Source organism: Triturus cristatus, chromosome 10, assembly GCF_964204655.1.
Source record: "Triturus cristatus chromosome 10, aTriCri1.1, whole genome shotgun sequence".
NCBI lineage: Eukaryota > Metazoa > Chordata > Amphibia > Caudata > Salamandridae > Triturus > Triturus cristatus.
Genome location: NC_140593.1, coordinates 1,134,532,704 through 1,134,547,258, shown reverse-complemented (window position 1 = coordinate 1,134,547,258; position 14,555 = coordinate 1,134,532,704). Strand labels below are relative to the sequence as shown.

At 39.8% G+C, this 14,555-nt stretch overlaps 1 protein-coding gene across 2 annotated transcripts in view; it reads left to right on the top strand.

The window, feature by feature from the left end:
• LOC146796740 (hexosaminidase D-like) overlaps positions 1-14,555 on the top strand; it is a 326,342-nt gene that overhangs the window by 275,779 nt on the left and 36,008 nt on the right. For both annotated transcript variants that reach the window (XM_085629431.1, XM_085629430.1), the window contains exon 12: positions 10,290-10,391. In XM_085629431.1, the coding sequence (XP_085485557.1) occupies positions 10,290-10,391 (102 nt within the window). The remainder of the gene's footprint in view (positions 1-10,289; positions 10,392-14,555) is intronic.

Here is a 14,555-nt window from a genome sequence, read left to right as displayed (position 1 = left end):
GAAAAAAAGAAAAAAAAAGCCATCCTTAAAGAAAACTCCAGTACTGTTGCAGCAGTAACCCAAACTAAACAAACTAAATATTTTTATGGGAAAATGAAAGAAAATAGGGACAATTTATTTATTTTAATTCCTATAAAGCGCACTCCACCCAAAGATATCAGTCCTCTGTACATATAACGCCCAATGGCATTTATCACTTACAATGAATCAGAAGTAAATGTTGATATATTTATAGACTTTTGATCATTAAGGTAAAGGTAAAAACCTGGAGAAAAGCAAGTCTTCCAATAAAAAAAGAGTAATGATGTAAGATGAGTCTGAAAAGCAGAAAAGCATTCTGGGTGGAGATCAGAGAAGGGTTGAGGTGAGAGGCTCAAAGGCAGATAGTTGGAGGGTACAAAAAGAGAGAGAGTATGTCTCAGATTTATCGGAATCAGGAAGGGGGAAGGCAGGACGGAGCTATGCGGATGTAGGAGAAGTGAGAAAGAAAATGTGAAGCACAGACGGGCGGCACCATTATTCTGAGATAAGGAGAGAATGGAAATGACTGTTTTAGCTACAGTTCAATCGGGAAACATCGTTTACAACGCGGGGATTACATCGCGATGCCATTACATCGCGGTTTTTACAACGCAAGTCGTTACAACGACTTGCGCTAGATGGCGCTCTAGGACAAGGAATAGTATAATTTACTATCCAACACCTTCCCTACTGTACGTAGACTGGAGTTGGAATAGTAAATTATACTACGCCTAAGTCCTATTCCTTGTCCTAGAGCGCCATCTAGCGCAAGTCGTTGTAACGACTTGCGTTGTCAAAACCGCGATGTAGTGTACCACGATGTAAATGTATGCGTTGTAACGTCATACATCCGTTCAATCAGATGAGCTTTAGTTTTTCCTGAAAATCATGTTTTTCTCTGAAAGTCAAGTCAAGAAAAGCTTTATTTCGATTGCCTTTTTGCAATCATAAAAAGCACAAGTAAAATGCAAGATTACATAAAAATTTACACCAAAGTTTAAAAGCAATTTCCATTAAAAACAAGACTTTTAGACCAGAAATATATTTCATGATATTAATAAGAATAGTGAACATTAAAAATGACAGTACATCTAAACAATGTCGACCCTTAAATCACGATACTCTTCCTTTGACGAAGGACTTGCTTTAAAAATATGGATATCCTCCAGGCTACATGGTCATTTTCTACAAGCTGGAGCCTGATCAAAGCCGGACGACATTGCCTCAGTCCCCAGTTTTTTAAAAGTGGAACTATCCAGTCCTTTCTTAACTCAATATAAAATTTACAAAATAAGACTAGGTGGAATGAAGATTGAGCCGATTGGTTATCACAAGGACATAATTGTAATTCACTTGCCCAATCGTTCACTTTTGGGAAAGAGACAAATTTATGTATGGTCCACAATCTGAACCTAATTAATAGGAGTCTATCAAAAACTGCGGGTACAAATATTAAATATGGCTGTTAACTAAAAGTAGTAAGGACCATCGAGTGTTGCTGGACACTGGGCTTCGTAATTTCCCCTGATAATCTTAACATATCCAGAAATTGGAGCGCATCCTTTCTTAGTCTTTTTCTAGTAATCAGCATGAGCGAGTTCGGATTGGTAAAATATTCCGGATGGCCCAAGTCTTTCATAAACTCTTTCACAAACTTGACCCATGGAATCTTTTGCGCCCCTTCCAGCATCAGACTGTCTTGTAGAATCTCCCTGTTTAATTTGGTCTCCTCTCTTGACCAGATCCTATGCCAAAGGAGAATAGGCTCTAATTTTATAAAGTCGGATATGTATGGGAGGCCTAGCTCAGCTTGATGAACATAAGTGGAGGTAGTCGTAGAAGCTGACAAGATATATCTTAAAAATGTATTCTCCACTAGTTGAATTGTGTGTGTGTGTCAGCAAAACCCCAGACCCCCGCTCCATATATGACAATCGAAACACATTTCGCTTTGTATATTTGCAAGAGTTCTTTCGGGGGTTTCCTGCCCAGTTTTTTTGAAAAGCTGGCAAGAGCAGTTGTTGTTCTAATAAGTGCCAGCTTTTTTGCTGAGACCGCTTGGGCCCACGTGTCATTCTGTCTAAACAGAATACCCAGATATGAAAAACTGTTGGGGCTATTAAATGTCCATCTACATACATATCCCTACATTTCTGGTTCCCACGTCCGCATCTCATTTTAAAAGTCTTCTAGGTGTTAATTCTAAGACCAAGGTCCTTCAAAAAATTAAAGAAATTATTTGGAGACCGATCTGCGTACAGGACATTATGACAGCATCGTCGGCATATAGAAGAGCAGGTATGGGACAGTTGCCTATTTGGGGGAAATCTTGAGTGTCCTTAAGAAGTGCCTGCCCTAGCCCATTAATATAAAGGTTAAAAAGCAAAGGGGCTAGGACACAACCTTGTCTAACCCCCCTCCTAATAGGGAAGGAGGTAGTGCGCTTTCCCCCCCAGGCCAAAGCGCATACGTGCCTTTGCTCCTCTATAGATGCGCTTAAGGAAGTGAATGATATTTTTATCAACCCCCAATGATTCTAAAATCTCCCAAAGTTTAGCATGCCTCACCTAGTCAAAAGCTGCCGTGAGGTCAACAAAAGTTAAAAACAATCTACCCTTTTTTTGCCCTAATATACTTCCCCACAAAAATAGCTAGATTTAAGCTCTGCTCTACAGTCCCTAGTCCTTCACGGAATCCATATTGGAAATCTGATAAAATTTGGTTATCATCTGCCCATGCCTGTAGGCGTTCCAAAATAATTTGTCCTACTACTTTGGCCAGGGAATCCAATAATTAAATGGGCCTGTAACAGGCGGGATCCTGCCGATCCCCTTTTTTGAATATGGGGACAATAGTGATTCCACCCAGGTTAATGGAAAAGAAGCTTGACAACTAGCATTTATTATTTGCGTAATAATGGGGGCCCATAGGGTAGTGTTGGACTTATACAGGTCCACAGGGATCCCATCCGGCCCGATGCTTTGCCACCTGCGCTTGATGAAAGTGCTTTATTTACTTCATCTATGCTAAAGTGTAAATTCAGGGTATCATTAGGAGGTCCATGGATATCACTATCTTGGTTATTAGAGATTACTTGCCCATTGTATATCTTAGAGAAGTGTTCAATCCATTGGTCCTCGCTTATGGCTAATTCTGAAAGACTAATTTTGACTGTTAAGGCATTTAAGAATGAGAAATTAGTTATTTAAAAGCTTGTCCCCAACAAATAGTTGTGGAAGTTGATAGGCTACAGCCCTTAGAAGCTGTAAAACTGTCCTTTTAAGAAGACTTATCTTCCGTGAGCCTATCATGCAGTATCAGTGGAGCTGAGGTCAGTTTTGTTTTTGTCTCCTGTACAAGGATCAGCAGACATTAAGTCCAGCCATGCTAGGTTACTTTTGATTATTAAAATCTTTCAAACTATATATATTTCAAAACCATTTGACATTGTTTTTTTTTAGTTACAGTGTAACCATTTTTTGACAGGAAACAATTTTCTTTTTCCACAAAAGTGCCATAACTCTTCATAAAATGCCCTTCCTGCGGAAAAAGAAAGCTTCTTTGACCCTTACAACCATTGGGTTATGTTCCTGCCTCACTTTCCCCTTCTAGATAAGTGCAAGCATTGGCTGACCTAGGAGTACTTTGTAAACATCTAGCTCCATGAACATGATGAGCGAGAATGCCTGGATTCCACCTCTGAGAGGTCTGGAGAGTGAGGCTACCTTTGCTCTCTGGCTACTGGAATCAGGCAGACAGGTCTTATGCTTGTTACGATCAATACTTTCCCGTCTTGTCTTCAGAACAAATAGAGACCCAGTATTTCTTTTTCTTTTTCTTTTTAATTCTTTTTATTAACTTTTGCTCATATGACCATACAAACCAGCAATTACTATAATCTGTACATGGTTGACGCCTCAAAATTCCAACATTTTGAACCCAGTGAGTAGCAAGGACTCGGGTCCTGCCCAGTTAAAAAAAAAACATGTAGCAGACCATACATACAGTGGGTATATACAACATTGTAACAAGTCAGGTATCCGCCCCCCGATCAGATCCATCCCGTGTGAGCACCTCAATTTCCAGTCCATCTTCATATTTACACCATGGTGATCACATTTTTTCCCATTTTTTAACGCACACCCTGCTTTTATATACCGTTTCTGCTGCTCCTTGGCCAGACCCAGTATTTCTAAGGGCAGATCTGCAACTGGATTCTCTCATTGTGTCTCCAACCATGAGATCTCATGCCCCTTCCCTCTCTGTCGTACAGTGGCAAGGAGATCAAGCGGCTTCATTAAGAAGAAAGAAAAGTCAGCAGCATGTCAGCTGTGTCTGTGGATGGTGCATTAAAATCCTGATTAGCATTGCTGAGGACGACAGTGAGAGTCTGAGGCTTGTGTCTCCAGCACAGTGACTCGCACAACATTCTTCCTCCATAAGATCTGCTGGATGGCTCCCTGAACTCTGCGAGATTAATCTGCTTCTTGCCTTCTTTAAAGATCTTGTCACCTCACAGAGAAAACATTCAAGAGGCAAAAAAACTGTAATTTATGGTAGCCTGACTATCATACTCTTATGTCGAATTTCCTTCTTATTGTTTAATGTTCAGTTTATGCCTCCTCTGTATCGTTTAGTCCTTACAGGCACTACCCAGTGCAAGTCCAGTGCCCCAATTCCAGTCTATTCCAATCTATTTCAGTCCACAGCTTCTGTCTTTTTCTCAAGTTCATGGTATTGTGTTCTGTATCTCTAAAATTACCCTTTCCTTGATTCTTGTTGAGAACAAGCTCTCCTTTATCAATAGTTTAGTCCTGAGCTATGCAACGTGCGGGACAACCCTTCCCTTGCCTCAATAACAATACAAGAAGCAGAGCAGCACAGGCAGCCATATTAACTGAAGTTCCTAAATAGAGGAAGAGGATGTCAGTCACCAAGTGTGGCTTTAGGGATGCCTCGAGCTGGTGGATGCAGTGGTTCCTCCCTTTCCACCCTTTCATCAGTCCCTACGTTGGGACAAAAAAGCTACTTTAATCATGTTTATGGCAACATTTTACAAAAGACAGATGGGTGCTGAATAGTGTGTAAAATGGCTATTTGAACAGGTTCAACTGGCCTGGTCTCCAATGGTGACACCTCCAGAAAAGGCATCCCAATATCATAAGGACTGGGTATGCCATGTAGTCAAAATCCTTCTGGAGAAGAAAGCATGAAGAAAAGTCCCAGCTTTTTAAAAACAAAGAGGAGTGCATTTCTTTCACTATCTTGTTTGAAAGAAAGCACCCAAAAAAGAATTCAGACACATTCTTGACCTAAAGTAAAGTTCAGGATGCAGATATATTAGATATTGGATGTGCGCAATTAATCTTCAAGATGCCTGTTTGCCAATTCCTATATCTCAAAAGCATTGGGCATTTCTAAGGTTCTCGGTAGGCAATGATCGTTTTTAATTTCAATGTCCTGCCTTTTGGACATTTGTACATCTGTGTGTAGACAATTGGCTCGACTCCTTTGCTGCCTTGTCATTTTCAGCTAACAGTCTGAATTCTCCAACAGTTTGCACTATGAGACAGTCAAGCCAAGGTCATATCTACCACAGTTCGGTGGATTCACAAGACAATGTATTAATCACTCTACAAATAAGAGTGTTTGCTTGTGAGGGTAGGCTGTTGTCTGTTTGTTTGATTTGTTGCACTCTGTTCACATCTCACCCATCACCGTGTCAGATGGCATCCTTTCTGAGGCTCAAATATGTCCTGTTTTTTCCTGGTTCTTCATGGGTGTCTTCAAATGAGACCTCTGCAGCAATGCCTATAAGAGCAATGGTGCCAACTCTCTTTTACCTTGAAACAGAAGTTCACCCTTTCCCAAGTAACAGTTTAGAAATTCCTGGCTGGAGAATGCACTGAGGGGTGGTACTTTCACGTAGAATATTCCAACAAATCTTCCCTAAAACACACATGGTGCTCCCTCAGATGCAGGGAAGATGGCCACAGAAATAATTGACTTCTCACATTTTTCATTTTTGGGAACCCATGACGGTCCACCTGGCCTTCCAGCAACAAAATCAAACTCCATTCTGGTTCCGCTGGACAAATTGACTGCAGTGTATTACCTGAACAAACAAGGAAACACAAGATACAGAGTCTTATTTCAGGAGCACAGGCAATCAGGAAATTGTCTACAGACAGGAACTTACAAATTATTGCATTTCACTGACCAGGTGTTCAGAATGGGCAAACTGATTCCCACAGGAAGACCTTTCCCAAGAGCCATTAATAGACACTAAACAATGTGCTAGATGGAATCATCTGGCAGTGTGATTTCTATCTACCCCTTTGCAGATGCAAACAACAAAAAAATCCTTGGATGTAGCTGCCAGGTATTAGCAGTTAGAAATATGGGGAATGTTTTTTTATCGACTAGTAAGGGAAGTGTCTCTATGCATTTCAGCCAGTACCCTGGATACCTTGGGTTGTTACCTCACCTGATAACAACTCAAGGTCAAGTTGATCCACTAACCCCAGAATGGCCAAACCAGTGATGGTTCTTCCCCCCCACTTCTCTCGTCATTGTGTCCACGCATGATCATGCCACACAGGTAGATCTCCTTCATAAGTTAAGGGGTCATATGATTCACACCATCACTTAACTTGGTGACTTGGCTCCTGAACGAATCCAAATATGGCCATTTAAATCTCGCTCATGGACCTTCCGAAGGAAGCTATATTTTCATCTACCAGTTCTGCATGTTGGTTCAAATAGAAGAGATTTTTCATCCAGTCCATACTGATGAATATTGCCTCTACAACATGCCTAGAAGGTTTGGGATTAATCATTTATCCCAAAGCACCACCACAATTTAATAGTCTTGGTCTGTTGGAAAAACAGGTCCAAGGAGTAGTTGATACACACAAGGAACAAAATGGAAATATGCAGAAGATTATCAGAGTTCAAACAATAGAAGGTCTTTTGTTTGAAGTTACAAATGCTTTTAATTTCCAAAGGTGAACAGTCTGGATAGTAGTCCACAAATGAGCAAGATCAAAGAGAATACAGCCGACACGAGTTTCGTCAAATGATGACTTTTTCAAGGCTCCAAAAATAAGGGATTTCCACCAAATGTCCTGGAAACCACTGGTTTGTCTCAGAGCCCTGAGGGCATAAATGAGTTGGTGGTCCCTAGTCCTGTAACAATTAATTTGGCACACACCGTTATAAGGCAGCCTCGCGCTTAGAGTCGTAAGCGTGCTTAACAAGATGAGCCTGGACTATGGTAAGTCCAAATATAAATGTCCAAAACTGCGGCACCGCGTCTTGCTCCTTACTACGGAACAAGACGAGGTGCCGCAGTTTTGGACTTTTATATTTGGACCTACCATAGTCCTTGCTCATCTTGTTAATCACGCTTACGACTCTAAGCATGAGGCAGCCTTATAATCGTGTGTGCTGAATTCATTGTTACGGGACTCGGGACCACCAACTCATTTATGTCCCCAGGGCTCTGAGGCATACCAGTGATTTCCAGGAAATTTGGTGGAAAATCCCTTATTTTTGGAGCCTTGAAAACGTCGTCATTCGACTAAACGTGTCGGCGGTATTCATCTTTGATCTCGCTCATTTGTGGACTACTATCCAGACTGTTCATCTTTGGAAATTAAAAGCATTTGTAACTTCAAACAAAAGACCTTCAATTGTTTGAACTCTGATAATCTTCCGCATATGTCCGTTTTGTTCTTTGCGTGTATCAACTACTCCTTGGACCTGTTTTTCCAACAGACCAAGACTGTTAAATTGTGGTGGTGCTTTGGGATACATTATTATGTATTAAGTATTGGATTTTCTGATACTTTTTAACACTAGGTGGGTGGTGTAGTGTGACCAATCCCTGTATAGCACGCATGTTCCTTTCTTTTTGATCTTTACTTACCCTTATATGTGATGTATGACCAGAGTTTGTTGTTCACTACCACCCAAAGGTTTGGGATTACATTATTTCATCTACTTACAAAATCTGCCTAAATTCTCATCTATGAAGGTACACCTTGCAGCTGTTTCTTCATACAGAAAATGTCCTTCTTAGCCCTATTTTTCAGGGATTTTCTAGAATGAAGAAATTGCTTCCTCCAGTTAGAAAACAGTCTCCCTTGAGAGCAAAACGTAGTCTTCTCTATGCTCATTGTCCTCCATTTGAGCCTGCTCGCAAGATACCTTTGCAGCATTTAACTTGGAAAACCGGTTTTGTCAAAGAAATCACCATGAGATGTATGATTAGTGAACCTTATTCTGGCATGAAACATATACATGTTTTCACACAAAAAGTGATTGTGTTGACCGACACACACTAGGTTTCTCCCAAACTACTAGTGTCAGATTTTCACGTGACCCACACCATTACTTTCTCCATCTTTTTCACAGTCCTACTCCTTTTGCAGAGATGTCCCTTCATACAAAGCTATTGACCTATGAAAATCAAAACGTGTTTCGTCAACATTGGGCCAGTTAAAACTGGCTTAGCCGCCGCAAGGCAATCCATTTAAAGATGGGTAGTTTCCTTGCAGTTACCAGAAAGCGAACACAATGTTACCTGTTAGACATAGGTCTCACTCCATGTTATGTATGGCCACTACTATTACTTTGCTGTGAAACATCCCAGTTGCAGAGATTCTCTAAGCTGCAGTGGATGCTTATTTAGGAATGGATCTGGTTAGAGTGCTACTTTCCTTGATGTCTTTCTTTGGGAGTGGACTTGCTGTATTATTCATTGTTTTTGACTGTTAATATAGATCTCCAGGAGGAGATGCAATAGTTGCTTATTTGTAACTTTAGCTCTCCTCCAAGAGAATCTGCATTAAAGTCATATGCAACCCACCTCCTACAGTAGGGAAATAGCAAGGAAGTAGTTGCAGGAAATGTGCTTTCTTAACAGAGCTGCAGCTTATCTAAATGCATAGTCCCTATTTTTTTATATTTGCCTCCTAAAAATGTTCGTGATAATGTTTCTTCTGGTCAGTGACTTAGTAGTCCTGACTTTTTCTTTAAGGTTGGTTGTGTTTGTAAAGAAAGATTTAGTATATTTGGCTCCTACAGTCTTCAGATAGACTTCCAAAATACCCCTTATTGATTCATATTGGCTTTTCTAAAGAAATCTTTATATATGTAAATGTAAAGTGCTTCAGGATGCCACACCTTCGCAGGACTATTTTGTGTTATTTCTTCTCAGATTGGGGTTGAGCTAATGTTGATCAAGGTATACTTATCTATTCACTTAATATGCCACACACTTATGTCAAGCTATTGGTTTCTTTCTTTACTTATGTGTTAAGTTCATACCACAGATAATTAGGGTCTAGGAGAAATCCCAAAATAGAAAGATGAACATTTTTGAGAGTTCTAAGGGGCTCCAAAGGGTCTACGAGACTTCTGAAAATGGTAGAAAATAATCTGCTGTTATCAGGTAGCTAATTCTAGGGCCTAGGGCCTGAATGGAGGTGCAGCAATTTTATTTGGCAAGGTATAACTCTGTATTTTAGGTATTGGGAGGCTTTCTAGATATGTATTTATATGTTAAGAAAATTAAAGAAGACATTAAAGAGCACAAATATGCATTTTTTTGTCAAAGAAGAGCAAAGAAAGAGTGGATAGCATACAAACCTAAAAGTCGGCTAAATTGGTGATTTAAAAATATTGGTTGCTTGAAGTACTTGTGGTTCCCATTGGTGTGTAATCTTTGATGTGTTATTGTTTTAGATGGTTGATAGGAACGGCTGTTCATCTTTTGAATGCATGGAGTTTACGTACATTTTTATTGTTTGGCCAAGTAAATAATAGGCCATTTTAGGTTAAGCTAAACCCCTAAAGGGATAAATGTGTATGCCTGTTGGTAGGTGGCTCCAGGTACAGGATGAAGCAGGCAGCAGCTTATGGAAGATTTGCAACCATGGTATAGCTATCATAAGTGCAGCTGGTCAAGTGTCACAAGTGTCCAGGGTTCTGAGGGACCCACTGCACCCCAATTATTGTACTATCCAAAGGGCTGCATGGGTGCATATTGGCCGTACTTGCAGAAGGGCTTGTAGCATACTTTCTAGGTTACTGTGCATCATTTCAGTGTGGCATCAGTTCTCTGCTGTGCATGATCCACTCACGAGTGATGGGACTAGGGAACTAAGATACTATGTGGGTTTGCAAGAACCCAAAATGAAATCAAATTAAATTTGCCTTTCTGTCATAAGGCCACCAACACAATCCCTTCTTACTCTCGGCAGCAAAGGGAAAGGAGCATTTCCAGGCTCCGAGATCTATCAGCTGGTGAAGCAGATCCATCACAAGCTCGAATCGAAGGTTCATGATCTAATGAATGATGCCAGGTAAGCAACAGAATGGCCGCTTACTGTATTTGCCAGTATGTCTGAAATCTTGCTTGCTGCTTCTCTTCACTTTGATCTCTTGGGGTTTCTTGATAGGTCACAACATACACTGACAGCTCTGAATGGTGACTGCCTACAAGCTTTAAACCCTGAAATTAGAGTAGACTGACTTGCATGATGCTTCAGAATCTTCCAGGCCTTGAGTTGACACCAACTTTCCCATGTATTCCCCTCCAGTCATTTTGTAATTAGATCCATGTACCCATACAGGATTTTCAAGTTTCCTGATTCTATGTTTCAGTAGCTAGTCCAATGCAGTTTTTCTGTTTGCATTCTAGCACTTGTTGTCTGGTTTATTCCACTACAAATCTGGAACAACCAGATAGCAAAGAAACCTGCACTATATTAGCTTCTCAAACATGGACCTTGGAAACTTGCCATACAAATCACTCTAGACTGTCTAGAAACATTAACAGATTTATTTGTGTCAACACCCGTGTGAATCAGACACTGATTCCCCACCTCCGATATGTTCTCTTACTATTAATATCTCCTCATCTCAATTCATATTATTTGGAAATATCCTTCAACATTAGTTATGTTATGTTATAATATTTTTAAAGCGCAAACTGTTACCCGAAGGTGTCCTGGCGCTATCTACAAAAAGCCTCCTGCAAACAAAGGCACCAAAAGAACCACATATTACCCATTAAACATCCAGGTTTTTAAGGCTTTCCTAAAAGCCATGAGATCCATGCTGTTACGAAGTTGAAACGGGAGGGCATTCCAAACTTTGGCTGCCCCCACCCGAAAGCTCCTTCCTCCCCAACCAGTTTTTTTAAAAGCTGGAACTGCTACCAATTTAGCTCCTAGAGATCGCAGTGGTCTATTTGGAACATACCACTTAAACTGCTGCTTTAAATGTTCTGGGCCATTCTCATGAAGAGCTTTAAAAACGGTGCAAAGTGACTTAAACTGCACCCGTTTCTTAACTGGTAGCCAGTGAAGTCTTCTAATGTCACCAGAAACAGAGGCAAATTTAGGTGTCCCTGTAAGTAATCTGGCTGCCGAGTTTTGAAGAAGTTGTAATCTATGCAACAGGCGCTCCTGGATATTACAATAAAGGCTGTTGCAATAATCCAGCCTGGTCATAGTCAATGCAGTCACTATAGTGCGTTGATTCTCCTTGGGAAGATACAGTAAAATTTGCTTACAGGATCTCAAGACAAATGTAGTAGCCGAGACAACTGAATTGACTTGATCTTCAAACTGGAGCCTATCATCAATCAAGACTCCCAGATTCTTTACTTTCCTGGAGGGGGTTGGAAGTGAGCCCAGTGAAACCGGCCACCAACTTGGGGTCCAGAACTTAGGATCATTCCCCAACAAGATGACCTCTGTCTTGCTTGAGTTAAGTTTTAAACAGTTCTGGGCCACCCATAAACCCACTGCGTCCATGCAATCATGAAAACGTAATTCTGTCCTCCTCTCTTGCCCTGGTTGCAGAGACACCACGATCTGGGTGTCATCTGCATAAGATGTAAGATCGAATCCGAATGACCTGATCAAAGGGGCAAGAGAGGACACATAAACGTTAAACAGTGTTGGACTAAGCGAGGAACCTTAGCAGCTTTCATTTGAATTCTATTTTTTTCTGATGCCAAAAAATATCTGAATTAAGCAGTCAAAGCAGACAAAAGGTGAAAGTAAATCATAGTATGTAATGAACTAAGTGATTAATAATTTTGGAGTATGAAAAGTATTTTAAAGCAAATCGGAACGATTTGTACTTAATGTGACAATAGAAGAATTGGCATAAGATATTTATGGATAAAATGACACAAAATATAGACATTGTACAGAAAATCAAGCTCCAAAGAGTTATTTGACAAAGTAAAGATACAGTTAAATGGCAATTATTATAGCTTTCCCTATTTCTATTATTTATTTATTTAAATGGATTGATTGTTTCACAGTATGTAAAGAGTTAATTCCCTGTTGCTATTATTTATTTATTTAAAAGGATTGATTTTTCACAGTATGTAAAGAGTTAACAAGACCCTGATGAGTTACATAATATAGTACAGGGTCAGCAAATTGCATTACAAATAAACACAGAACTTTATTAAGGATACATTTTTTTTTTTTAAAGGGTTGGAAAAAATAAAGTGAAATCAGGAAGTTTTACAGATCATTGGGAATATTTCTATAGAAAGGGGGATGTGATAAGCTCGGAGATGAGAAAATGCTTCTAATCAAATTAGGAAAAATTTATGAAGAGTTATGCAAAACCTTGGTGGGGTATCTAAAAATATATATTCCACAGTACACTTTTCACTTGATGTGATTTATTAGTAATATTATTTGTATTTTTGTCTTCATCAAAATGTGCCATGTTTAGGCCTTGGTTCTGCTGATGATGTAGAACAGTTCAACTGTGTGCTCTGAGTACTGTTAATCAGCCAGTGCACGCGGAAGGGGTAGAATTATGATGTCATCAGCCCTTTGTAGGAAGTTCAAGTCAAGTGTGACTTTTTAAAACAAGTCATTACACTTTTTTGTGCAAACTATCATTTTTTGTCCATTCCGTCTGTCCCATTCCAGTATTTGGAGAACCCTGGTTTAGAATACTGATTACAAATTGAAATGGTTCCAGTTATGGCAGTCGTATATTTGCCAACAATTTCATATAAACATTTATCATTATAGATTACTTTAAAAGGGTCAAAATGTGTGTCTTTGACCTATTGCAAGGAGTTACATATTGCAGGTACTAGTAAAAATGTGGAGTGGTCCTGCTTTTTTTTCTACGTTAGATTTCAGATATTTAGGATGACCCTCTCATTGGGTTGCAGGAAGTTGGGGGCAGTTTTTACTATAATACTATGGTGAGTTATTTGAAGATGAAGTTGTATTGAGGTTTTCCATGTCCAAGACTGGTAGCTCGTAAAATCTACAAATTATTTTTTTCTGATAATGCTAATGAATATATGTAATTCATAAACATGCACCGAGTTTCAAAGGCTAGGTCCTTAAAATGACATTCAATTGGTAGTTCACAGTGGAAATGTGGACATGTTTGATAAATGCTATTCAGGAAAGTTATAAAATTCCATGGCAGAAATGAGCATTGGTATCAGATGAACCAGAAATAGTTTGCAGGCTCTGGTTCAGTTACGGCAGATTGTTGCAACTGCTTCTGAAGCATTCTGGCTCTCAGTGAGATTTTCTCAAGATAGTCTCTCACTACAGGATGACCCTGAATATCCAGTCCATGTCTGGACTAATGCTTTTGTAATTATGATAGAAAAGACTGACTTATAATTGTAAACAAATTACTTATGTTTTGTTTTTAGTATATTGCCATTTTTCATAACACAGCAATAATCAATGCTTAGGCGGCATTCCACACGTTTTCGCAACCTCATATTTAGTGACAGATAAGTGCCCTACTCACTTAAATGTAAGATACAAATTCTAGTGCAACACATTCCAGCTATACAGGACATAGCATTTAACGTTATTGTTATTATTTTGATTTTTATGTAGTGCTAGCTGGACCCGAGGGTATCAGAGCACTTTACAGGTTATGAGAATACATAAATATGTTTATAAGAGGTACATGAGGGAATTCGTTATGTGAAACTCACAAGACAGTCCACTGTAAGTGGTAATAACACAGGGCACATGGAGGAGAAAGGCATCAGGGACAAAAAGGCGATTGAGCAAGTTGTGTTACCAACTAGAAGGCGTTAATAAATGAGGGGAACTTAAAACGGTTTGTGTGCATGGTGAGGTAACTGTTGAGGATTAGAGATTTAAGGACCCATTTGAAGAAGGAGGAGTTGCAGCGGAGTTCTTTGGGTAGCGAGATCCAGATCTTCGGAGCATTACCTGAGAAGGAGCGAGCCTGAGGATTTCTTCTTGAAGTTGGGAGGAATGAGAAGAAGAGCGTTGGACCTTCTCAGTGTTTGGGCTCTTCCAACTCTTGAAATTTTGATTTCTAAGTATTCGGGGGATTTAATATGAAGCACTTTGTGGGTGATGCAGGCTGTCTTGAAAAAGCATCTTCCTTCGATGGGAAGCCATTTAAGACTACTGAGGGCAGGAAAGATGTGGTCAAATATTTTAGTACCTGTGAGGAGTCTGGAAGCAGCGTTAAGA